General features: G+C 47.6%; 1 protein-coding gene across 2 annotated transcripts in view; it reads right to left on the reverse strand.

Annotated features, from left to right (window-relative positions):
* Positions 1-10836: 10836 nt before the first annotated feature.
* Positions 10837-26646, reverse strand: part of NRP2 (neuropilin 2) — a 115078-nt gene continuing 99268 nt past the window's right edge. For both annotated transcript variants that reach the window (XM_035007314.1, XM_035007313.1), the window contains exons 16-17: positions 16330-16380; positions 10837-14159 (exon numbers count right to left, since the gene is read on the reverse strand). In XM_035007314.1, the coding sequence (XP_034863205.1) occupies positions 13855-14159; positions 16330-16380 (356 nt within the window). In that variant the 3' untranslated portion in view covers positions 10837-13854. The remainder of the gene's footprint in view (positions 14160-16329; positions 16381-26646) is intronic.

The raw sequence follows: 26646 nt of genomic DNA on the forward strand, positions 1-26646 counted from the left end.
CGGGACTTGATCCTGGACTCCAGGATCATGACCTGAGCCGAAGGCAGCCACTTAACCAACTGAGCCACCCAGGCGCCCCTGGGCTGCATGCTTGACGTGGTCCTTCAGTTTGCTTTTTGGCTTAACTGTATGCCTTAAAGATCTTTTCATATTTATATAAAAAGAACTGTCTTGCTATTATGATTTTTTACAGCTGCCCAATAGTCTGTCCCTGAGGATTAAAAACAAAACAAAACAACTATAGTGCGCCTGGGTGGCTCAGTCGTTAAGCGTCTGCCTTCAGCTCAGGTCATGATCCCAGGATCCTGGGATCGAGTCCCACATCGGGCTCCCTGCTCGGCGGGAAGCCTGCTTCTCCCTCCCCCACTCTGCCTGCTTGTGTTCCCTCTCTCACTGTGTCTCTCTCTGTCAAATAAATAAATAAAATCTTTAAAAAAAAAACAAAAAACCAAAACAACTATATACATGGCTGCTTTAGAATCCCTGTATTCCAGTCCTTCGATGCTTCCAAACTTGGGAGAGAGCAAAAGATTGATTGAGAGACGTACCAGAAAATCTTCCCTCTGGCTGGATCCCTCGTTCCGCCCGCATGATTTTAGAAGCCCTCAGAAGCAACTCTCATTTCCTTCTGAGCTTCCTGAGCAGCAGTGTCCCCACTCCCCAGGGCGACTTCCCTGTCACCCCCCAACCCCGCTTTACCTTTCAACGCACAGTTTCTGAAATGCTTGACGGAATCGTCTGGGTTCCATCAGTCGCAGCAAACTACTTCTGTCTCTGCCTGGATCTGGAGACAAATACTTTGGGCTGAAGGACATAGTGGTCACCAGAGACACACTTTTAAAACTCGCCTTCCATTCCTTCCTTATTCTTCCTGATCATTATTTCTGGGTAAATCTATGGTCATGGCTCCACAATGTGGCTGCTTTTCAGAAGACAGTCCAAGCCCTCCCTCCTAAGGAGTCTCCCAACTGTTACAAGGCACCAGAGTCATGTCCTGAAGCCCATCACTCATTCTGAAACAGCCAATAGCCCTGACTCCATTGCAGACCCGCGTCCTTGAAGTCCTCTCTCGGAGTCAGATAGGACCCGGCGCTCATTCAGGAACAATCGCGGGTAGGAGGAAGCGTACTGCGCCCTAGCTGTCAGAGCAGCCGTCCCTCCGGGGAGAGCAGAGCTCTATGCGAAGACCACGTTCCCTGGGAGGCCAGTGCCAGGGCTTTGTGCTTGAGCACGTGTCCTGCCCGTCACCCCTCCTCTGGCCGTAGCTTGGGTTTGAGGACGTGGATTTGGATCGTTGTGCCGGACTGAGCTGTTCAGGTGCGCAACGGGGGTGGCCGCCCTCCCGCAGAGCTGCGGCGGTGCGGGCCTCCAAGGCAGGCGGCGGCCACGAGGCCTTGGCTAGCACAACGGCCGGCACGCATTCGCGCCGTGTAGACACGCCGCAGAAGTGAGCGGTGGAACGGGCGGGTGCGACAAAGCCCGCAGCCTCGCTGTGTCACCGCCTCTGTTCCTTACCACAAACCACCCGGTGGTTTACTGCTCCGTGTTTCCATCAAGCCATACCCTCGGCACCTGAAAGGAAGATTAACTAGATGCTAAAAATGCACTTTTGGAGTCCAACCCGGCTGCCAGGGAAGGCTTCCAGGTACCCCGAGACTCCACCGGGAGAAAACAAGGCTACAATTCCAATTAAACACCGTATTGAGCACTTCGGTCTCGGCACACTCTATTTGTTTAGTTTATTTGAATATTTGATAAGAGGAGTGCTGGGGTGCCAAAAAATTAATCAAAATAAGAAAGAATGATCTTAAGAGAGAAAGGGGGAAAATTGCTAAGAAGCCGTAGATGGCTTCTCCCTGCACCTGCCAGCAATTAATTAATCGCTAATCCGTTCATTATTTCCAACGTAGGAATCTCTGTCCCCTGGACAAAAAAAAAAAAAAAGATTATTTTTTAAATGTCTAATTAAAACAGGTTGAAAGAATCTCTGAAATGGGTTTGGCCAATGCTAATCACATCTGCAATAGGGCTGGAAGTTGCTGAAGTGCAGTCTTGGGGCTTTCTGGAATTGGAGAAATCTTTTCTCATCAAAACGCTGAGCCTTGGAGGCCTCTTTTCCTTACAGTTCACCATGTGCTGTTTCTCACTCCAGGTATCAGCGGGCAAGGACAGGCTTGCACACCAACAACGATCTCCTCCGTCTTCCTGCGGTGGGGAGGAGGGGAGGGGAGGAGGGAGGCTTTCCACCGCAGTCGTCCTGGGCAGCTGGTTGGAGGATATGTATTTATAACAGCGTGCTGGAGACATCATTTACATACTCTAAAGTTCACCCTAGGTTGTATTTAACCCTCTGCCATTGACTCAGGAAAGTGCCGTACCTCTGCTTGGGCAGAGGAGGGGTGGACAGAGTTCTGAGGTTTGTGCATCTCTAGCTAGGCCGGGCCAAGTGTCTTTATCCCAGAGCCCCGGGCCCACGCAGGTGCTTGTCTCCCTGTTTTTCTATTACCTGCTCGCCCTTCTTCACTCTAGCAGCTGGGAATCTTTACCCAAGGTGATTTACCACCGTGTGTGTCAGGATGGGTCTGACGCTGATTGAGTCCTTGATCGCCCCGCGGTCCTCCCTGCTGACAGCTTCCCCCTCAGGTATCAATCAGGGCATCAGCTCCCTCCTTGTGGGTGAGCCAGGGGCGGTCAGGGAAGCATTCGAACTGTCATCTTCGTCTGAACTGCCACCTGCCCTTCACGGCTTAAAGTCTGTTTGAGGCGTACACTCTTCCCAACCAACCGGCCACGGCTCGGGATGATTCCACGTGTTTTGGACAAATTTGGGGAATATGGTTTCTAAGAGGCAGTGCAGGGGACATTTACTTGCATCTGCTGTTCAACCTCCGAATCCCTGTCAGGGTGTTGATGGGGGTGGCGACAGCTTCACCGGGCAAGCCCCTTCCCCGACTAAAAATCAGCATCATGTCCCCTTAGCTGGGGCTGCAGTCAACAAGAGCTTTGTGAGTTCTAAGGCTGATGCTCTACAAGAATGCATGTGAGGAGCGAGCAACAGAGGGGACACAAAACGACGCCAAGTGAACAGAGGAATGAAGGGGGTGGAGGGGCAGCCCCCGAAGTTTCCACGGGAGATAAAAACATGGGGGGGGTAGAATGAAACCGAACATCTGTCTAAGCCTGGCTTTTGAATCGGCCCCAAATGCAGTGACATTTTCTTTCTTGGCTGCTTTGAAAAAGGAAGTGAGGAGAAAATGTAGACTCTGACATTAAAGATGAATGGGGCTTAGACAAATTGAACGGTTTTGAAGGTTTCCCCAGGGCGGGGAAAGCTGAGGGCACGTGTCCACGGCGCGCTCCTGGGAGAGGTGCACTCTTCCTGCTTCAGCCCGGAGAAAGCTGCTTTCAGCCCAGGCCCCTGCAAGGGAGGTGGAATGCGCGGCATCCTGTTGGCTGGCGAGCGTGCTGGGGGTTTGCTCGGCCACTGGAGGGTGACATTTGCCACAGGAGCTTGACCTGGCCTCTTGGTAGTGAGGAGCTTGGCGCAGGGGTGAGACCAGAGTACTGTGCTTTCCGGGCTTCTGCAGAAGGCACCTGTGGAGAGCCCCCTCCCAGGCAGAGTCTGTCCGTTCTGGGCCTGGCTGTGCATTTGACTTTAAAAGCAGGTTCAGCTGGCTGGCCCCTGGGCATGTGAATGGCATCTTTTTTTTAAAGATTTTATTTATTTATTTGAGAGAGAGAGAATGAGAGACAGAGAGCACGAGAGGGAAGAGGGCAGAGGGAGAAGCAGATTCCCTGCCGAGCAGGGAGCCCGATGCGGGACTTGATCCCGGGACTCCAGGATCATGACCTGAGCCGAAGGCAGTGGCTTAACCAACTGAGCCACGCAGGCGCCCGTGAATGGCATCTTGAAGGAGCAGAAATCCCATTATTGAAGAACTATTGACCCATCGGTCTGCATGCTGTTGACTCTCCGCTAACCTTCCATTTGTGGCCTGTGATTCTTTCATGTGGGGAGTGCTAATTGGAGAAGAGAGATTAGAAAGAGGAATTAGACAGTGACTGCATGTGACACTGGACAGCAAGGACTTGAAGGCCACTTGATCTGTCACGTCCTCCTGGCCACCACAAAATGGAGACTCGCTGTTCCCGTTGCCCCAGAACTTGTTGGTCCAGAGCGACTCCAAACCCAGCGTGTCTTATGCATCTTGGCCACTCAGCTTTCTCCAGCACGGGCTCTGTGCTAGTACCTGCTAGTCCTCCATCTGTCTGTGTCTATGTCAGGGAAGGTTAGACATGCAAGGGAACCTGGGGGCCAACAGGGACGATGGCGAGGCACATCTACAGGCACGCAGGTGCACCCAGGATGAAAAGCAAGATATAGGACCAACCCCCACCCCCCAAAAAAATCCTCATCCTGTTTTAATGGCATAGATAGGCGCTAGACTACAGCGGTCCTAGCTGGTGCAAGCTGGACATAAATAATTTCATGGAGCGTGCATGAATCTGCTTCAATTGGCTTTGGCTGCCACTGTGGCCCCCTTTTTGATGAGGATAGCTGAATTAACTTCCCCGCCTTGGGGCTCTGCTCCCACCATGCAACACAAATTGAAATAGTGGGGTGGCAGGCAGTGGCAGTGGGGGCTGTGGTGGGGAGGAGACGCGGAGGGACCTTCCATCTTGTTAATGTAACGCTTCCTTATGTGATGGGAGCTGAGAGCAGCCTGTAATGAATTTCTCCTCTGGTAATCATTCACCAGTGCATTGTGACCCGTGTGTTTTTGCTGTGCTACACATTTCCAGACTTGCACAGTGACTTGTCAGCACCTAGTAAAAATGAATTGGACACGACCCATCTCTTCGTGAAATGCCCTCCCCAGCTGCCTTTCGTCTCGGTTGAGAGAAGGAGTAGGTGGGACCACCTGGAAAGGCAGCCGTGGACTCCAGGGCTGTGGTCTGCTTCCAGGCCCGGCTCGCAGGCAGATTAATGCAGGCGTGCCAAGTCTGTGGGCGCTCTTGTTATACTGAGCCATGTTCTCTGGTCCAAATGGTTCCAAAGTGGCCTTTGCCTTTTGCACCTGTTGTTTCTTGCGGCATGATGAGCTATGCAGGCAATTTCTTTCGTCGAGAAGACATGGGTGCAAGCGGTGGTACAATTAGGCATCTGGGCACCCCATGGGTTCTTACCAACTCTGGTGTGAAGACGCATTGATGGCAGGGGACAAGGCCATCGTCTGAGTCATCTGCATGAGCGTCGCCATCTGCAACTGTAATTCTAGCCACGTGGTCAATCATAAGAAGGGGTTTACAACCAGCTTTTACTGCATTTGTGGATCATGATGATTAAACAACAGATGGGAAACCCAACCAAGATTTTTAATCTCTACCTCTTCACTGATGGAGCGAGTGAGGGTTGAGGGAGTCACTTTGTGGCCTCTGTCTAGGGCTGAGTCTATAATTAGGGCAGGCACCCTCCTGATTTCCTATGCCTATCTTGTACACTCATTCTTATCAGACCACAAGCACTGAGTTTGGTTTTGAAACAATGGTCTCTGGATCCTGGGAAGATTCTAGGAAGCTTATGGTGAAGACGAAGCCCCTCATTTAGGGTTGCCAGATAAAATACAGGATACCCAGTTATATTGAAATTTCAGATAAACGATCAGTAACTTTTCAGTTTAAGTATGTCCCAAGTATTAGACATTAAAAAAAAAAAAATGGGACTTCAAAAAAAAGACAAGTTGCTTTTTTAAATTGTGGTAAAATATACAGAACAAAAAATTGATGGTTTTAAACATCTTTAGGTATATAATTCAGTGGCATTAAATATATTCACAATGTTGTGCAACCATCTCTGCTATCCATCTCCAGAACTTTTTCATCATCCCAAATTCTGTACCCGTTAAGCAGTAATTCCCTATTCTTCTTTCCTCCAGCCTTTGGTAACTTCCAATCTACTTTCTGTCTCTTTGAATTTGCCTGTTCTAGGTACCTCATATTAGTGGAATCATATGATGTGTCTTCCTGTGTCTGATTTAGCATAATATTTTCAAATTTCACCCATGTTGTAACATGTATCAGAATGTCATTCCTTCCTAAGGCTGAATAATATTCCACTGTATGGCTATACCCAATTTGTTTATTTACTTATCTGTTGGTAGACATTGGGATTGTTTCCACCTTTTGACTGTAGTGAATAATGCTGCTGTGAATGTTGGTGCACAGGTATCTGTTTGATCCCTTGCTTTCAATTCTTTTGGTATATGTACTTAAAAGTGGAGTTGCTGGATCACACGGTAATTCTATGTATGACATTTTGAGGAACTGCCATACTGTTTTCCACAGTGGCTGCATGGGATATTTTAATTTGTTAACTCTGGCAAGCCTCCAACTTTTTCAACAGCATTTTAATCTGAATATACTTAACCTAAATCATTATATTTAAACAGAAACAATGCCCATCTCCATGTTGGAACTTGTGGGCATAATTTCCCAGTGCGGACTCTAGGAAACCTACTTTCACGGTTTCCTCTATCGTGAAGGATGGGTAGCAATGAGGAAGAATAAAAAAGCTTCTCTAGTCTGCACAAACTGGGGAGCTTGATGCCTGTCAGAAAGGAGAATTTATACAAGTCATTCATTCAATGAACATTTCTTGTGTTTGGATGGTAAATGCCAAGTATTCGAGGTCCTGATTCACAAAGGTGAATGAGACGCTTCTCCTTACCCTCCACTTTTGCTTCAGCCAGGTTTCCTTTGGGCTCCGAATCTCTGTACATGCTGGCCCTCTGTCAGACATGCTCTCCCCCTGCCCTTCCCATTCATCTGACTCACCCTGGGATTTCAGCCTCCATTGGCTGTGGTGCTCAGGCTTCTCTGACCCCTCACACACTCACAGCTCTCCACACGTCACTTCATAGCTCCTGCCACGGTTGTTATGATGGATTTGTGTGGTTATTTGATTCACTTATGTCTCTCTAGATTGTAAGCTCCCTGAAGGCTGGGACCATGTCCCCTACCTAGCACCTAGCAAGGCACATAGTAGGCATTTACTATAAAATGTGTTGACTATATGAATGAAGCCATGCATAAATTCTTTTCTCAAGAGCTAATGGGAGACAAGTAAGCACATCCATGTCTACATAAATTGCTATGAGTGAGGGGCTCTGGCAAAGAGAGAGAGCACTTCTGCTGAGACGAGCTTGGATTGGGGCCAGCTCCGGTAGAATCAAGCCCGAGGATATGCTCCTGGGGCCTCTGCGGAAGGGAACCGGCGAGTCGGTAGGGACGGGAGGCTCTGCAGAGCTTTGCCCTCACTGAGCTGTACAACACACAGTCAGACAAGCAAATGGAGCCATTCCATGCCAAGGATGTCTGAGCTCGGGGCTCAGTGTGTGTTTAGCCCAATGTCCTCTTCCCAGGTGGGAAAGCCAAAATGTGTGTGACCTCCCCGGGGTCACAGAGCTTGAGGTGGAACTGAGAACCCTGGTCTCCCAAGCTCGGGGACCAAATCTCTCCCACCATCTGGGTGTGGCCACGTTCAGGGGGAGAAGGGCACTGCCAAGTTCAAAATCCTCTAAAGGTTTCTTTGAACTCCCACAGGATTGAAACATGGTTGGCTGGGAATAGAAATGTGAGCGCTCAGGAGCTGTGAGGTGAGGGCAGGGGGTGGGAAAGATTGAGAAGAAGGGCACATCCAGAAATGCTGCCTGCCTGCCGAGGCAAGGCCCTGGCAGGGAGGTTATGCGGTTATGTGAGAAGCTTGGCAGGCGGTGGGGCAGCCAGCGGGGCGCTCGGAAAGGCTGCGCTTCAGTTCCCAGCGGAGGCAGTCAAGGGCTTCAGGATGGAGATTTATTGGCGGAGCTGTGCTCCAGAGCACGGCAACCTGGCCCCGCAGACGGTGCTGAGTGGGGGCTGTGGAGGCTGCCGCCTGCACTTTGCAAGCAGAACTACACGGGGCTCCAGGGGACTGGGTTTGAATGGGGGTGGAGGAGGGTCCACGCCTGACCACAGCTGCCCAGGCCTGCTGGTTTGGTGAGGGGCCCAGAGGAGAGCGCCCCAAATCCTCACATCCCAGGTCCTTGGCCCGGGGCCTTACCTCCCTGCTGGTCGAGGGCTTTTCTGGGCCCCTCTGTGTGGGGCCTCTGGCCCTCAAGACCTCAGGCTCTTTGCACCCTGTGTGGGACCTGCTTGGGCCGGGTCCTCCATGGAGAAGTGCCGGAGGGGCTGCTAACCTGGTGCCACAGGGCCAGAGGGGGGATGAGGGAAGGCTCACAGGTGTGGGATGGGGTTTCCTGGCAGGGAAGAGAGAGGAAACAGGTGTTATTCTCTGGATAAGCGGCTGAAACAACTGCAGAACCTCCCTCACAGGTCTCTCACCTCAGTCTTCAGGGAGAACACAGAAGGCATGCTCTTCCTCCAGGAGCTCCTCTGAGGGTTCAACGAAGGAATGAGGAGGCCCAGCCTTGCAGGCTGCAAGGCCTGGGATATTCTGAGAGGTGGAAATTCAGAAGCAAGCAGTGCCTCTGCCTCTCAGTTCTTAGGCTTCTCAGGGAGCGAGAGTTACAGTTCCTGTGAAGCCCACGGTGGACGGGAGGAGTCTCCGAGGCCCCACGCAGGTAGCGTTTCCTAGCCTGACCATCACCTCATCTCACACCCAGTCTCCTGGTGGGCTGGGGCGGGGGCCGGGGGTGGGGGGAGAGAAACACTTCCCCAGGAATTTGTTTAGCTCAGCCTGGGATTAGAGACGGAAGCCTGTAAGAACTGGAATGGAGTCATCTTTCCATTTCTTCTTCAGGCTCCCCTCCCTCCCCCATCGCTACCACCAACGTTGCAGAGACAAGGGCACCTCAGCATCCAGATGGGTCCTGTTTCCCTCAAGGATGGGCCTGTTCCAACTTCATTTCACTCCCTCCCCTGAGGATTGTATAAACATTTCCAGAAGGATGCAGATATGGAAAAAAGAAAAAAAAAAGACCTTATGTAAACACTAGATGGCTAGGGATCAGGAGATACTATTAGTTTATTAGGGCTTTAAAAATCCCCAAAAGCTCAACTAAAGGAAAGTAAAAATTTGCTTTCATTTTAACCTTTGTTATTGCTGCTAAGGTCAGTAATATGATAGAAGCAGGCATCTCAGGAGACACATGATATCATAAAGATCACAGAGGGGCAGAGAGGGAAATTGCAGCAATTTGACTGTGGTGACCTGACTGGTCAGTGAGGAGTGGGAAGAAAGTGGGGGTGGGGGTGAGGGGCCTGGTGGGGGGGGAGCTGTCTTTTCTATAAACTAAGGAAAGCCGAAAAGTGATATGGACCAGACAGTGCTCCGCCCCCCCACCGCCCCGTGACTGAAAGGGTCTTACTCTGCTCCCCAGCTTCTTCTCCACACTTTTCCCACTGCTTTGAGTTCCTAGGGGTGCAGCAAACTCTTTCTCACAGTGGGGATCTCTCAATGCTGTTCCTTCAATTTGGAAAGCATCTCTCAGGCACTTGGCTGAGCCAGCTCCTCCTTATCTCTTCAGGTTTTAGCTTAAATATTACCTCCTCAGAGAGGCCTTCCCTGGTCAACCATTTAGTGGGAGTAACCCTAGTAATTCTTTTTAAAAGGAGTTTTAAAGAACTATATTGTAGTAGATTTCAGATTCATTAGGTTTCATTATGGCAAGTGTTGTTGACTATAAAAGACCATTGTATTTAATTACAGCAAATCCTGTAACATCAGTATCAAAGCGACGTGTTTTGCAAATACAAACTCACGTAACACAAATATTACACTTTTACTGTCTAGTAATTTTCCATCAGAGCTACCTGTTTACTGCCTTCACCACATTTATGTAACCAATCCTTATTTTATGTGTTTGGCTATTTGCTCTCAGTCCCCTTCACTGGAGTGTAAGCTCCAAGAGTTTACAGAATCAGGAAGTGCTCAAAAACATTTCCTGAGTAAATGATTGAGCCAAATTTTCTTTCCAGGGGGAACAGAACCCCAGATGGGGGCAAATTTGGTTGTTGACTCCTATTCATGTGTGTATGTGTGGGAAGTTCATAATAAAGCTTCTCCTTCCTCCTCCCTTGGGAACTTGTACTACCTAGAAGTGAACGGCCTCCTTTAGCTTTCCTGGGCCAAAGTCTAGTTTTTTTCGAATCCAAACCCCACAGGTGAAAAGATCCCTATTGGTTTTGGGAGGCCAGGCTACTTTTCCTTTCTCCTAGACCAGAGGTTCTTAAACTTGAAAGTATACCAGAAGCCCCTAGAAAGCTGGTTAAAACACAGAGCCCTAGGCCCTCCTCCCAGAGTTTTTGATTCAGTAGATCTGGAGCAGAGCCCAAGAATGTACACCTCTGACAAGTTCCCAAGTGATGCTAATCCACTGGTCCAGGGACCACACGTTGAGAAGCACGGCCACAGACCTTAGAATCACCACAGATATTGACAAGCAAATGTTTGCACAGGAAGGAAGCAGCGAAGAGTCAAAAGTTGCAGGGCATTGGCGATGTCTTAGGAGGAAGAGGTTTTACAGGGATGACAGTCTCAGAAATCTACCAGCCAAGCCTTTGAGTTAAAGCAGCCCACCTGGCCAGGTAGCCCAACCCCCATCCCCATCATATTTTCATTTTATAAAAAGCCAGCCAGCCAATCAACCTACTAACTCCATAAGAAGGGTTAAGAAACACTGTCCCAGGAGAACGACTAACCATCCTGGTTTGGCTGGGATTGAGGGGTTTCCAGGGATTTTCAGAGCTAACACTCCAGAAAGTCTTGGGCAAACTGGGATGACTTGGTTACCCTAAACCCAAGTCTCTTTGTCTCCAACAAAAAACATGCAGAAAATATCTCTGGTATAATGTTTATTTAAATAGCAATCTTAAAAAGGCTTTATACAAATCATATAAACACAGTTTGACCTTGTTGTTTATTTTTTACATTGAAGAATCACAGTAAAAGCTCTCAAGTTCCCGTGATCTGGCTCAGCCAGCAAATGGTCGAATATCTTTAACTGCAAATCCTGGAAAAGTTAACCTTCTGTGTGACCGTTTAACTTTTCTCCTTGTTTTCTTGCATTCATGCTCATTCCTCGGACCCTCATCCCTGTTGACTCCCCATCCCCACCGGAGAGAGAAAGCAAGCCTGTGGCCCTGTTGACTGCCTAGTCCGGGAGAGCGTGGAGGTAATGTGTCATTCAATACAAGGCAAAATAGATCAATACTGTAAGTTGGGTTTCCCAAAGGGAATGACTCAAGGAGACGGGTCAGCTAGCCTACCTGCAGATAGAGACAACAAATGCACCAGGGTGCCCCCTGGCCGAGTTAGAACCAGGCCCCACTGTCTTTCTGTCTTACAATAGACCAGTCTCCAGTGTTGGTGAGGTATCTACACGTAGCCCTGGGTGGCCTGCTTTTCTGTAGCAGGGCCCACCCAGGGCTTCAAACCAGCCAATGGTGAGTATGGATGGAGGACTGTCATGGGGATGCAGGTTGGCTTGTGCGTAACTTAGAGGTGAACTGCAGGCTGAAGACAGGGCTGGTCTTGGGTGGGGGGCACTGTATAAGGACCCACAGAGCGTGAGAGGGCCCGGACCCCCAGGGTAAGCTTTTGAACTTCTCTTCTTCTGCAGGCAACTTCTGGAAATCCCTAAGACTTGCTAGCTTCCTGAACACTGAGCTACGTGGGAAGGCGAAGAGGAGGGTGGGCTAATTAAAAACTTGTTTTCGATAAAGCGTTAAGAACTTGCTTCTGCTGCATGCCCAGCTTGGGGGGGGTGGGTCCTAAAGCTAAGCCCTTGGGCTTGACAGCTTTACTTTTCACCTCTAACTACCCCTGTGCCGACGAGTGCCGAGATCAGCAGTTATACTCGGGGCCCTAGGTCAAAGTCACAACAACATCACGGAGTCCCACATGACCATTCACATACACAGTAGATACAGAGAACTCAAAGGCTTGCAAAGACACACACACATATGAATAAATAGCTGTTGGTCTGGACTTGCCCTCTCCGCATACAAAACACTGTGACATTACCGTTTGAACTAGCATTTCCATAAGTTAACATTGAAAGGAACCAGCCAGTCCCATTCACCCTTTTCCTTTCACCTGGGTAGGAGACAAATGAAATTGTGGGTGACCATAGCAGCAAAAATGGTCTGACAGTTTACCACTGATAAGCAATGGGCTGGGCGTACTGGTTGGGTTTCAAATGTATTTCCAGCACACAGGCAATCTTTAGGCATTACTACGATATCAAGATTTGGATCTTGACGTGGACAATCTTATCCTTCACACAGTTCGATGCCTCCCGTCCTGGAGTAGTTGAGAGTCATCTAGGGCCATGCCTACCTCTCCGGCAGCAGGGCTCAATCCGTTAATAGGATCAGCGGTGAGCTAGGGGAACTGGCAGTGGAGTCACGGGGGTTTGGGAAGAAGGAATGCCTTACTTTTATGATATTCACTGATTTCTACATAGAGGGAAAATACAGTTTTTCTTCATTGTTTCAAGGCACTTAATAAAAAACACATAAATTGTGTGTGTGTATGTGTGTGTGTGTGTGTGTGTGTAAGAACATAGATCTCTCTGGGGTTGAAGCGGTGTTGTTAGTGTTTTGGTCCATAGTACTTGCACACTTCGGGTTAAAATCAGCTCGCAAACATCCTACCTGACTCTCCTGAAATGCTGAGGTGGGGGCTCTTACCCCAAGGAAAACTCAATGTTTACTAGCCTATCGAAGAGACTACTTCATCAAAATGTCTCTGTAGAGTCTGCTTAGCCTTTGCCATGACACAATCACAGAAGTTGGACTTCTTTTTCCCTCTCCACTGTTCTCCTTTTCGTCCAGTGGTCACCAGTTACATCTCACTGGTGGAGAAAACATACTAACAGCCAGTCTTTGCACCCTCCCTCCATCTCTGAAGATATCCAACAATGCTACGTCTTGGGGAGTAGACACCTGATGAATGTGTGTGTGTGCATGTGTATGTGTATGTATATGTTTTAGAAGAACCAGGAGGAGGCAAAAGAAAAAGCAAATCCACCACCAGAGGCCCCACGCAGTGGCCTCACAGCCACAAATTCTGGGTCTAGATTTAATGAATGGCTCCTAGTCACGAAGCATGTTAAGGCTTGTCCGCTTCTAACATGGAGGTGCTTCTATGGATTTTGACGTGTGAAGTTTCCTTTCTGGTTTTAAATCACATATAAGAAAGAGCTATTCATCCTGACCCAAAAATGGCAATTTTCCCCTGGATAAAAAAAGTTAAAGGCAACAACATCCTACTTAAATGCTAGGACTGGAAACGGCAGCTTGTAGGATTGGCTGGAAGGACCTACACCACAGCAAATCCCGGGAGTCATAAGACGATCAGAGGACAGGATAAGTCGGACGGTTTTTTTGTTTGTTTGTTTTTTTCTAAAAGATGAAAAGTCTGAAAAGACCTTTTGCTTTTCAAGTGTTGATTAGAATGAGAGAGCAGAGTACCACTGACCACTACTCTGCTTCCATCCTGGAAAAGTCATTCTTCTCTTCTGCCTCTTGGAGTTGCTCACAGACCAAAGAAATAAAATATATAATAATAACAAACTCACAAACAAAACAGAACTGTGACCCCAAGAGATAAGCTCCCGTCTTATTCCCAGCAATGACTCAGCTGCGCCACTCCCAGGTGGGTCCTAGCCCCCTGTGTGGCTGCAATCTCCCCGCCTCCCCCGACTCGTCTGTCCATTCTGTCCACACCTTCGGTATTCTGGATCGGTTTGATTGAGATTATGGCATTCAATTTCCAAAGGGAAAAAAAAAGTGTAATCTCCACTAGCCCCTCTTGCTGGAATGAAACGTCAGATGTGATTTGGATGCAATCTGTCATGCTTCAGAGCAGCACTTCTGGTGGTTCATCTTGACCTTGTGCTTGAGGCCGTCGTAGAGCTCAAAGTTGTAGTTCTCCAGGGTGGTGCAGCTGCGGGAGCTCAGCCCCGAGTAGGAGCAGGTACAGTAGAGCAGAAGCCCCGCACACGTGGCCCCCAGGAGGACGCCCAGGGAGCTCATGGCGATAATGGTGATGAGGATGGGATCCAGTGTGTAGAGCCAGCTCTTTTCTTTGTCGGCCGAAGGGGCCCCAGACCCTGAGGTTGGGGAAGAAGAGTTGCTCCAGTCCACCTCGTACTCATCTGTGACATAAAGCACACGAGAGATTGCGGGCGCTGCCCCTTTCAAGGTGAAGTAACTGAGCCTCCCCAGCCCGGTTGACAGGGTCTCCAGAGCACCGGGACGATCGGGGGGACTCTGGAACTATGCTGGCTGGCGTCAAAGCCCACCCTCATCACATCCTGGCTGTGTAACTTTGGGCATGTTATTTAACCCCTCTTTGCCTCAGTCCCCTCCCCTATAAACCGGGGGTACTCTTATGTATCCCTCACTGGGTTGCTAGGAGAATTAAACGAATTAATATTTGTAAAGTTCTTGGTGTCCAGCACATACCTAGTATGGTCTAAGTATTTGATATTTAAATAACTTAATTCCTACTAGGGAAGTTAGGATTTTGACCGAAGCTTCGGGGTGCCTTTGGAGCACTGGGGTGGTCCTGTGTTCTGGGCACGCTTCTTTCTTTGCCCCCTCACCCCCCACTTCCATTTGCTCCAAGTTAAACCAAAGGACAGGCTGAGACTATTTTTTACATGGCAAGTTTCCCAATGTAGCATCCCTGGCCGTCCGAGCTGCAGACTTTTTTCCGAGCCACCACACCTCACTTGACATGCATCTTACCTAACTGTTATGGGTTGAATTACGTCCCCCAAGGCTCATATGTTGCAATTCTAACCCCTAGTACCTCAGAATGTGACCTTATTTGGAGATAGGTCTTTATAGAAATAATCAACTTAACATGAGCTCATTAGGGTGGACCCTAATCCAATATGGATGGTGTCCATATTAAAAGGGAAAATTTGGAGACAGACACAGATGGGAGATTGCCTTGAAAACACGGAGATAACCATCTATAAGCCTCATGGTCCTCAGAAGGAACCAACCCTGCTGACACCTTATCTGGGACTTCTAGCCTCCAGAAAGGTGAGAAAATACATTTCTATTGTTTATGACGCCCAGTTTGTGGTACTTTGTTATGGCAGCCCTAGCAGACTAATATACTCAGGTTTCCATAGTGTGGCCAACGCATGACCACATCCACAGCTCATTTTGTGGGATTTCCTAATAATCCCATGAAGAAGACAGGGTGCTATTATAATTTTTTTTTTTTTAATAGATGAAGAAACTCAGGTTTTTCTTAAAAGAAAGTAGGTGGCTAGGTAACTCCCTCAAGGTCCTGGAATTAGCAAGCAGTGAAACTAGGAATAGGACTCAGGCTTTCTGCATCCTCACGCCCTGTTCTCTCTATGCCTCATAGAGCTTCAGCTGCTTGACGTACAGCAGCCTCTCCCTGTAGGCCAGTTCCCCAGCTTTGTCCATAAAAGGAGTGCTGGATGGGGTTTTGCGGGAGAGTCTGCACTGAGTTAACAAGGTGCTGTTTGGGTTAGTCACTCTGTTTCTATAACTGCACTTGAAGTGTTTGATTAAGGTCAGGTTAAAAGCAGCTGTTCTATAAACTGCTCTTCTTAAATGCATCAATCTTGGTCTAAAGTTGTTCTTTGAGGGAAACCTTGGTGATCTGTCTTGGAGATCAGTTCTGGCACTCAGAGAAGCCCAGAGAGACCTGTGCTGCCCTGAGTCAAGGGGAGAAATTATATCGACATGTTTGCTCGGTGGCCCTCCCTGCTTCAGCCCCCTGAAGTATGTGTATTTGAAGTGGGAGAATAGAGCTTCTAATAAGTATGAAAATACAAGATGGGCATTGTAGAAAGGAAACCTAAATCTTGCAGTGGGCCCCAACTTGGAGTCTTGGATAGTGTGAGAAAGGCTCCTCTCAAGCCAGGGAACAGGAAACCACAGAAAGCCTAGGAGAATATTCACATTTATACTCATTTTCTCAAGTCCTTTTTGGGGAAGAGGTCAATGGGTTCAAGCAGCGACACGTATAGGGGAACCTGGCTTTTACTTCTAAAGGGTTTATCCAGATTTGAAGTCCATCAATGTCAAAAGTTGCCTTACGTAGGGGACCTGTTTCAGATTAGGCAGAGGGAACTCAATAAACTTTCTAAATTTCTAAATTTGACCTTGACAAAGCAATGGATGGTTTCGTCATTCCTCTCTGGATTCTTTTCACTTATATTTCTGACTGGTAGTTCTAAATCCTGGCCTTCCAATACCCCGGGCATTACTTTTGTTGACGTCTTTATAACCAAACTTGAATTTCATGATTATCTGCTAAATCATACCAATACTCACCATCAATTTCATCTTCATAGCCTTCTCTCCCATGTATTTCTGGAATGTCCACTATAATGAAAAAGAAAACAAACAAATCAAGTTATAACGAGTTCTATCGCCATGGCTAACAGGCAGAGATGCAACCTTCCTCAGAGTGACTCTCTGGTACAGTAGGCAGCTAAAGAATCACATCTGCTTCTAGATCATTTAGTACGTACATTACTGGATTCTTTCCCCTTCAAACGATTTGTCTTTATTTCTAACAGCAACCAGAAGAAAAGAAACAAAAAAGGTTTTTCGCGTCAAGAAAATCCTCACTTGTGTTGTTGTAATGACTGTAGTTCATTGCCAATATAGGTTTGCATTTATCCAAGGCAACCTGGATGGCATGCCCATCATCAGTTGCCATTACTGTGATGTTTATATAGTATAACTGACCCTCCTCATATGCATGCATCTAAGCAGACATATACTACGAGGGTCTTTCTCCTGGATTTCAAATAAATGTATGGCAATTTAACAAAGTCACACTTCATCATCTTATGTTTTAATGTAGAAGTAGAACTGCAAAGAATGTCATAATGCCTGACCACCTCCACATATCTGTGCTAATCTCTCTTGTCTTTCCTCCTCAGTCTACTTTTCCTACTGGCTTTCTTTATGGCTTAGAATAGGTCAAACACGGGCATCCAATCTGACTAGCCCAGGCTTGAATAGAGCTAAGTTAATTTACTGTGAATTTTCTCCAGTGTTATCGCTGTCTATCTTTTCTTTTTTTATGATAATTTTTGGGGGGAGGTGGGAAAGATAGTCTCTCTATTCACTATGCTGTCCATCTTATAGAAATCAGAGCCAATGAAAATTACCTGTCTAAAATGGTAAAACATCAAAGAAGAGAATCAAAACGTGGTGATTTATCATTTCTTTCTTTCTCACAAGTTAATTATGCCTGCCCTGGCCGTCAGCTCAGGATGGCACCAGCGAGCATATGGGCCCTTTAGGAGTTTTATTGAACCCCAAGTCAGGTGAACAACCTTGAGGTCAGCACTATAAATTGATACCTAAAAACCCAGGCTTAAGCCAAGCCCAAATTCCAGACAGCTAAAACTATCAAACAAGAGGAAAAAAAAAAAAAAAGAAAGAACTTCAGACCGGCCTGAACTTTTCCCTCATCAGCACATCTCAGAGAAGATCTACTTGACCATGACCCGAACTGAGGATTGATCTATCACTACCACGCTCGAAATTCAGTCTTTTCCTGGAGGCCGTGTTTTTAATCATGTTAGATAGAAGTCTTCCTCATTCCTGACCAAAGTGCTAAAGCACATTCTGATCCCCCTGGTCACCAGCAAGGGATGCAACAAAACAACTTGCCAAGACCCCCACTTGAAAGGATCAATGCCATGTGGCACTGATTTGCCATAAATCCAGCCTGTTTCTGGCATGTTTATAGCCCAGCAATTGGCACCTGCAGGTCACGCCAGCTTCCCCACCTCAATGCCCATCCCTGCATTATTCTCCAGACCCCTACGATGCAGGCTGTTTCCTTGAAATGAAGATGTGAATATGAATCAACAAGAGGCAGGTGGTGTCCGTCATAGGGATCAAACCGAGCTTGTGAAAGTCAACCTGGAGACTTTTTTTTTTTTTTTTTTTTTTTAGATTTTATTTATTTATTCATGAGAGACAGAGAGAGAGAGAGAGAGGCAGAGGGAGAAGCAGGCTTCCCGCAGAGCAGGGAGCCCGATGCGGGACTCGATCCCAGGACCCCGGGATCATGACCTGAGCCGAAGGCAGACGCTTAACCATCTGAGCCACCCAGGCGCCCCTGGAGACTTTTTTTTAACCGTATGAAACAAACAAACATGGACGAAAACCATCACATTCCCAACAATTAATTGTTTTGACGGGATGCTCATAAGCCTTAACACCTTCACGGTTAAAAGATGCAGAACACTGGATAAGAATATGGGAATCTGCCTAGCACAAAAACTGTGGGGCTCTTGCCAGTGAATTTTGGGCCAAATCCTGTTCTTGCTTTTAGGGATTTGGTTTCTGCCAAGGATGTGACAGATTCTTGGAGGCTAGAATGCCATTTTGCTCCATCTCATACCCTCAGGGAAGAACTCTTAGGACACTATTGATCACTGCTAGAAAGGGGTGTATGTGGCATTGATCTTAAAGGATAAAGGGTAAAAGGATGGTAATGAGTATGAGAACATTTCGCCCCAGGAGATCACGGCCTCTTGTCTCTGGAGATAGAGGACTGGATGAGATGACCTCGCAAGAACCGGTCCATTTCTAAGGTTCTCTGAAATTGATTGCCCAGATGTGGCTGAGATTTCTGCACCTGGAGAATGAAAGGCTACTCAAGGTGAAGAAGAACACTGTAGAGGCTTGACTTGGCTTTTTGTATAATCACTGCTCCCAGGAGTTTAGGTGAGTGGGAAGGGGTCGACAAAAGGATAAGTTAATCAACATTTTCAAAAGCGCATCTGTTCACCAAGCCTTAAAGAAAGAATGGCACACTGGGGAAAACCCAAATAAAGGGAACATTTGTACAAAAAGCAATTTACTTTGATAGCAATTTTCTCTAGTCCCCTTGCTAATATTCTTGATATCTGTGTTTGATAAAGAGCTTTTTTTCTTAAAAGCCCCTTTGCCCTTCACGGGCCACTTTCCTTTTCTGTTAAACCCAATAGGTAAACCTGAGCCTGTTTCCTCAGGATGTTGGCAGGAAAGGAGTGTGGCTCTCCCGCCAGGTCCCTGTAGTTCTAGCTAGAAAAGGCAAGGGTAGAGAGGAGGGAGAAATGGTGAGCTCAAGACACAGAGGGGAGGCAGCACCGCCCTGATAGCAAAAGACAGCAAAAGCATGTAGGGACCAGGGACTCGGAATTGAATTGAATTGTTCTTTTTTGTAAAGGACAAACTTGGAGAGGACCTTTTAGGACTCCGGTTCAGTGGGTGGGTGTATCTGTGAGTGGGAGATGGATGAGGGAGAGTGGAATGGGCCACACCTATAGGATAACACAGATCAGGAACAGATCTTACCACCCACACAACTTCCACTTTCAACCTTTGTGCTCCTATGACCCGATTTCCTCTGGGACCCTGTGCAGATTCAATCTCAGGCCAGTTTGACTCCAAAGCCTGAATTCTGACTCTTAGTACTGTGTTAGGGCCAGAGGAGGCCTCCCACCCTCAAGCAGCGAGTTCTTTGGATATAGACAGGACACCGCAATTACCACCATATCATCACTAACCTCTTCTAACAGGCTAGTAATGGATCCTAGTTGACTGGATATACACTCTCTGGCTGTTTGCCTGCATCGTCAGCTCACCACTTTGATGGGAACTCAGGAGGATTTCTCACGAATGCGAAAATCTGATTTGAAATTTGAGGCTCATGTTTTCTGTGATAGGCGTTACTCAGAGGGGGGAAGCCTGATTTACCTTGTTCTTCCAAGGGCCGTCTTCATTAACCAACCAATCAACCAACCATCACTTACAAAGGGGATTTACAAGGTGCCCGGGAACCACACTGAGGACTTTGAAAAATGAAGATGTATGGGATCAGGTATCTACAATCAAGGCCCTTCACCATGGTTGGGAAGCAAAGACCCGTCCATGCCAAAACAGCAGAAAAGAAAGCGGGGCATTGTAGAGGGGACTCCAAGTGCTGCTGGTGTCCAGGGTGGGGATTGGACACATGAGGCTGGGCCCCTGCCAGGAAGGGAAACATGCGAGTGGGGAGGAGGATGCTTTGGAACCGAGGCTGCTGCGAGGTAGGGGTTGGGGAGTTCTAGCTCCTTTATCTATGGAAAGGAATGGTTCCAAACATAGCACCTGAGTCGTTTCACTCATATACTGATCCCTTGGTGTTGGCTTGAATTCACTTCTACCTGATCCATTAAGGAATTCAAAGAGATTGCCATGCCTGGCTACAGATCTTCCACCTGGATTTCCCTTTGCGAGAGTCAGGTCTCTGCTCCTCCCCCCGACTAGCTGCTGTGAGCCAGCAGGGTGAAAGGCAGAAGTGAACTCATGCAGGACTGGAAAGGACTTTCATAGAGTTCAAGTCATCAAGTGAGCAGAGTGGCCACCACTTAAAAAACAAACAACACAATTCAACAAAATCTGGTCGTTTTCATATTGTGATAGAAGCCTTGGCTGCAAAGTCCCGTTTCTCCAGGAGCCCCTCCCCTTAGCACCATCAAGAGGTGGGTTAGGTACACAGTGAAGAGTGATTCAAGTTCTTACCCATCCCCTCTAGTCCTGATTTTTCAGGGCAAGGGGCCTGTAGGGGCTAGTTACGAAAACATTCACTCACTGTTCCAGAAACTCCCTCCACAGTAGAAGAGTCACAGACTGTCAAGTGTCCTTATCAGTAAACTGCAACACTATGGTACGAAAGTTGAAAGGCCATACCCGTTTACAAACCAAACCTACTCTAAGGAGATGTGTTTTTCCCTGTGGGGTCTGGAACGCTGCCTGGTCAGACCACACATGCTATGCAGGGGAAACACCCCCAACACTCCAACCTGCAGCCGGGAAATTCCCCACTGAGCATGCTTTAGGCTGCTAACAGGAATGCTCTCTCTTGGTCTTTCCTTCCCATTCTCTCCTTCCCCGCCTTGTGTACGCACGCGCACATGCACACACGCTTTATCTTCCGCTGTCCCTCATTTTCTTCCATTTCCCCCCCCCATCTTACATGAAGATTCTTTGGGGTTAGACTGCTTTTCTGCAAGTACTCTTAGAAAACTTTCCACCTTCACTTTCCCAACTTCTGCTAGGCTGTGGTCTCCTGTGAGTGTATTGGCATTGACGTTGTTCTGTTTACTTTCTGCATTGTAAAAGGAGCTCTGCAAGATTGCTCGGGGAGTGAGAAGCCTGCCCCAAACCACTGGCTATTTTTAGATAAATTATTTAGGACAGCCCATTCCTGGGTCACTTGAATGTGGATCATTGCAGGATAACTAACATACTTTTCTATGAAGAGCCCCTTCCATGCCAACTCGGAGCAGTGGATTAAGTGACCTGGTTGCTGTGTATCTGAGGGGAAGCAGCATGGGCTATGGAGGAGCACTACACTGGGAACAGGCTGCCTACTTCTTGTCTGAGTTTGGCGATCCACCCCAGGTGTGAGAGCCTGGGTGAGACCCCCTGAGTCTCAGTTTGCTCCTCTGCCAAGTAACCACTGGCGTTCTTCCCTGCTCTAGAATTCTGTGTCTTACAGGAAGAAAATGAGAAGGGTCAGAGGGCCTTTCAGATGAGGACTCCCTCAAGAAGCTGCTGGTTGAGGCAGACAAGGTGACTCCCACAGAAAAGGGCCCCACACTACTCATTGCCTCAGTCTTCCTCCCAGGTCTGTCTTCTCCTGGGTCATTGCTCCCTGAAGGCAGCCATCTTAAGGTGTGTGTGGAAAGAGAAGACCACGAAAAGGACAGGTAAAGGGGAAGCCACGAGGTCCCCTGTTTTCAATACTTGCTCATTTGCCTTAGAAACCAGCCCTGCTAACTGGCAATCAAGGAAGTACGAGGGTAAATTATGCCCCAAGTGTTAAGCCTCCACCTCAACTGATAAAACCAGTGATAACATGGCCACTTAACCCACCAAACTGCAACCGGCCTTTAAAGCAAGGATTGAAGAGTCTCTTACACACAGGGGATCATCGAAATCATTCATTTTCACAGGTACAGGTGTCAACACTTCTAAAGAGGAAGAAATTGAGGAAGGAGGGTCGAAAAATGCAGTAAGTCATCGAACAGATCAGTGGTGAAGTGCGTAAGCCACGTTCGCGACACCTTGTTTGGGGCGGTGATTTATGTGGGATAAGCTCTTTGGCTACTTAGAACCCTTGCGGAATTTGATTCCAAGTTCTTGAAACCCCTGAGCCAGCTAAATCACTGGACTGTTCCGACGGGAGTAGTCTTCAGAAAATTCTCTCAGCCATTTTGTTTTGATCCCAGCAGGAGATATAACACCGAGACTGAAACAAATGAGAAATAATGAAGGACCAGGAGATATTTCTTGGCCTTTCAAAGTGTTTAGTTCAGTTTAACATTTAGTATTGGCTGAAGCTCCCCCTGCCCGACCACACTTAATTTCCCTAAGTCAGTTTGTTCATCCCCAGTTGTTACAAGGAGCCAAGAGTTCAGATGTTGATGAAAACTTTGCCAAAGCTCCTCCATTAGGGAGTCAGGGTACTTGAGAGCCATTTATCCCTTGCTGGGTTTGGCTTCAGTTTAGAAACACCATCAGAAGATCCTTTATCATGGGTTTTTATCTCTTGGGCTGATAGCCAAATATATGCAAAGTCATGGAAAAAATATCTTTTGGAGTTTTCAAATGGTTTCAAGCTGGAAAACATGGGGGCCTTGGTTTGAGATATCTGGAGTCTGAACTTGAATTTAGCCATTATTTTTTATTATTTTTAGTTGAATAACTAGGAGAAAACACTAAAAAGACCTGGAAATACCAACTGCAAATGAGAAGGCTTTGAAATGACCTACTAATATTTTCAAGTGTGGAGGCGGATGAGCAGCTGAGGCCAGAATGGCTCCACTGAGCCCCAACAATGGTGTGAAAATAAGAAAAATGCAGCCAGAGAAATATTTTGCTGTAAAGATGGGATTCACAGTTGTGCAGGCTGGAAAAACCCCGCTACGGTGATGGAGGAAAATTCTGGAATCTGTCCTCCACCCTAAGTCTTGGAAAAATCAGAGACATTCTTCATGACTATAAGTAGATATGTCAACAAGAAATAGGCTGTTCTTTTGTTGGCTACCTTCTTAGAGTAGGAAGGTGAGGAAACTATAAAATTTCAGGGTAGAGGGGTCTCTCCCCAATCTTATTTTTTCCTGAGATAAAAGTCTTACATTTTCACATTTCAGAGAGCTCCCCCGGTGGGCTTTGACATTTCTCCTCTCCTCCAATCCTGATGCTCAGGAAAGGTGCATACCGGGAACAGCACTCAGGTGGCATAGTTCCCTATGACCTGGGTGAGCAAAAGGATGGAGCTGAAGAAACAAAACTGCGTTCACTCCCCATGTGACCTAAGATGCCTTCTTAAAGCTTCCCCTCATATTTCATAAGTCCCTGAAGAAAACACCCTATGCATCTCACCAAGGGAGTTTGTTATACTTAAAAGCTAGGCTCTTCTTCAGAACATAAGAATCGACAACTCTGTGAGATGTTAAGGGCTCCATAAAGGTGCCTCTCTCTACCCATTCAGGAGGTGATTTCCCCCAGAAGCCTGCTGGTGACCAAGGACTGTAATTATCACATAAGAGAATAATTTAGTCTCCAGTAAGAATGCAACTCCTTGGAGGAAAGTAACCAACTGAGCTTTGAGGGAATCTGCCCCACACTTTTCTGGGAAAGGGTTTGGTGATGGTGTGACAATGACAGAGGAGGGGGGGGGCCAGGAGAGGGGGATGATGCAGAAAGGGGAGTCTGGAGGTTGAAGACGAGCAACATCTGGCACAAAGGCAGACGGGCGGAGACAGGTCCTGCTCGGGGAAAGAGGAGGGGATGGTGGCCCTATGAGGAGTTGCAAAGCCAGACAGCCATGACAGTGTGGTGGGCCTGGACTTCCCATGAACACTATTCCTGAGCTTACCCGCTTGGTCTACAGTTGGCCGAGGCTGATGAGGTTCCCTGGTCGGGGGGCTGCTTTTACAACCCACGTCAGCCCCTGTCTAGGTCCTAATGCTGCTCTCCGCATCTCAGTGCTTGCTGTCAGAACTGCCCACGCGGAGCAATGGGGAGTCCACACGGGCCCCTGAGGTCCTCATACCCCCTCTCCCAGCCCCTGGGTGGCAGTTAGGAAACACAAAGGGACAAAATGGTTCTTTAACAGTCTGCTGAAATGCAGCCTCAATAACTGGCGGGCTGGCTGAGAATAGGACGTTGGTCAAGGCCCCCTCTGGCTCAAAGCTTTCTCTGCACTCCTATCATCACTGGAGCCGGCTGCTCTCTAGCAAGTCAGAGGACTCCAGTCCAGGCGTCGTGTTAATGAGTCCCGCTACCTGACAAAGAAAGCGTGATTGCTGACAGCCAAGACATGGTATACTATCACTCCAGTTCTGGCTCGGAGCCCTTGCTTAGGGGGTATGTTGGTTAATGATCTTTAAAGAGTTCAATTTTGCACAATTAGAAGACAAAACAAGGCGTGTGTGTGTGTGTGTGCGTGTTTGCAGTAACATATCTCTAGCTCATCCATACCTCACGCTCATGCTGCTCTCTCTCCTGAGCCACCCCGAGTTATCTACTTGAACCCCATGCCCAAGAGGCAGAAGTCCTGGATTTTTTGGCAGGTCAGAGAAAAAAGCCCGTAAAACCCATATATGACAGTAGACACTGTCCATTATGCTCAGAGTCAAAGTCCTATTATTTAAACCCTTTGTCTTAGCGCATAGTAGAAATCAGGGTGGTGCTCTTGGAAGAAACTGTTTTGAACAAACAGGCCCCTTGGCTTCTCTTCTACTTGCCACTCCTTGCTGGAGCCATTTGGGGCCAGCAGCTTGGCCTGCACATATAAACCTCCCACTAGAAAACCACCTCACCCCCCCTGATGACTTTCCTTGGGTCACATCAGCCCCGAACCTCCTCGGAAGAAAGCTGGACGCCACCTTTTGGCCCAGAGAGCCTGCTCCGCTCAGGCCCAGTGTGGGGGCCTCGGTCCTAAGGCCACAAGGATTGGAGACTTTCTGTCGGCTCGTGGGCCTGCTTGTGGCTGCTGGAATATTTTAGTCTGCAGCACAATACTGTGCACTGACCTTAAAGGATGTTTTTTACATGAATTTTTTAGTAGAAAACATAAATAAATAAGAGCAAGGCACAGCACAATCCCTCTTTGAAGAAACCAAGTGGAACTCATTAATCATGGAGAATAGGGCTCTGCCTACAGAAGCCAGGCATGGAGTTAACTCTTGTGCCACGGCGGCCACAGCTCCAGTGAGCTGCCACATACCGCCAGGCCCACATCCTCCACCAATGGACAGTTTTTGAAAAAGTCCCCACAACTACAATTCCCTGCAGTTAAAACTATCTAAAGTCTCCTCTGGCAAGCACTCCACCCACTTTAGGGAAAAGAGATAGTCACAGAGATTACATGGCCTGTGCAGACGGGGCAGGGGACAGAACCCAGGATGTCCACTAGAGATCCACTATCCTGCACATGGGACAGACGCACTGTAAAAGGTAAGCCTCAGCCATTTGCAGCATCCCTTAAAGTGAAACTAGGCACACCGTTTGACCCAGAAATTCTGTCGGAGAGAAACGTGCACAAAGAGGCAACCTCAGAGATGTTCATCATGGTATTGTTTATCATAGGGAAAAAAGGGAACTAGACACAACCCAAATGCCCACAAGTAGGGGAGCAGTTAATAAAATACAGTACGTCGACACAATATGGGATGCTATGCAAGAGCTAAGAAGGATGGGGTAAGTCTGGAGGTGTGGACTGAAGTATTGTCAAGATTTTGTTAAAGGAAAGGGAAGAAGGTTGTCCAACAAAGGAGGAAATGCTGTGAAATCATTTATGCAGAATAAAACCAAACCACGATCCAACCAAACCACACTAACTGGACACAAACATACATGTTTGTCATGGTATAAATCAAAGCCTGGAAAGAGATACCTCAAACTGTTTCTCGTGATTACTCTCTTTGGAGAAGAGAGTGAGACTGGTTAGCAATGAAATGGACTTCTGCTTCTTCTGTGTTACTTGCATGTTTCCAGGATGTAGTTGTGTATAACTTGTAAGTTAAAGAGAGAGTGAGAAACCCAGGCAGTTATTATCCTAAAATTTCCCCAGCAACTTCTTTCAGGATCAATAACCACTCTGGTCGTAAGCCTCCAAAACAAGATGTTTCCCTACTCGACACTCAGACTGCTACTAGAATGTCCATTGCTGATTTTTCAAACAGCCTCTCCTATTTCTTGGTCCAATGCCCATGGGCCTTTAGGTTTTTTTGGCTCTTGGAGGTCAGTGACAGCAAAGCCCAAGAACAATCACTTTACCCAGAAGAGAGTAGAATGATTCTGGGTCTTCTGCCCACTGGGCTAGGGGCAAGAATGGTTTCTGCTGGTTGCCTGGAAGCGCCTAGATTCTCCACGGTGCCATACTCTGCTAAAAGGGGTTTTGTTTTTTGGAAATTTCATATCTCTTCAGTGCTTAGGTCTGGGGCCAAACGGAACTCCCCCACATAGCACAAGCGTACTCTAGCTGAGGCATGTGGCCTGACACCTTTTAAGGGTGCGGGTTTCTGATTAGATCTCACCTCTAGACATACTTCAGTGCAACTGATCTATGTCAGGCTTAATTAA

The sequence above is a fragment of the Mirounga leonina genome, unplaced genomic scaffold (genome assembly GCF_011800145.1).
Source record: "Mirounga leonina isolate KUSES-001 unplaced genomic scaffold, KU_Mleo_1.0 Mir_151, whole genome shotgun sequence".
Classification (NCBI taxonomy): Eukaryota; Metazoa; Chordata; class Mammalia; order Carnivora; family Phocidae; genus Mirounga; species Mirounga leonina.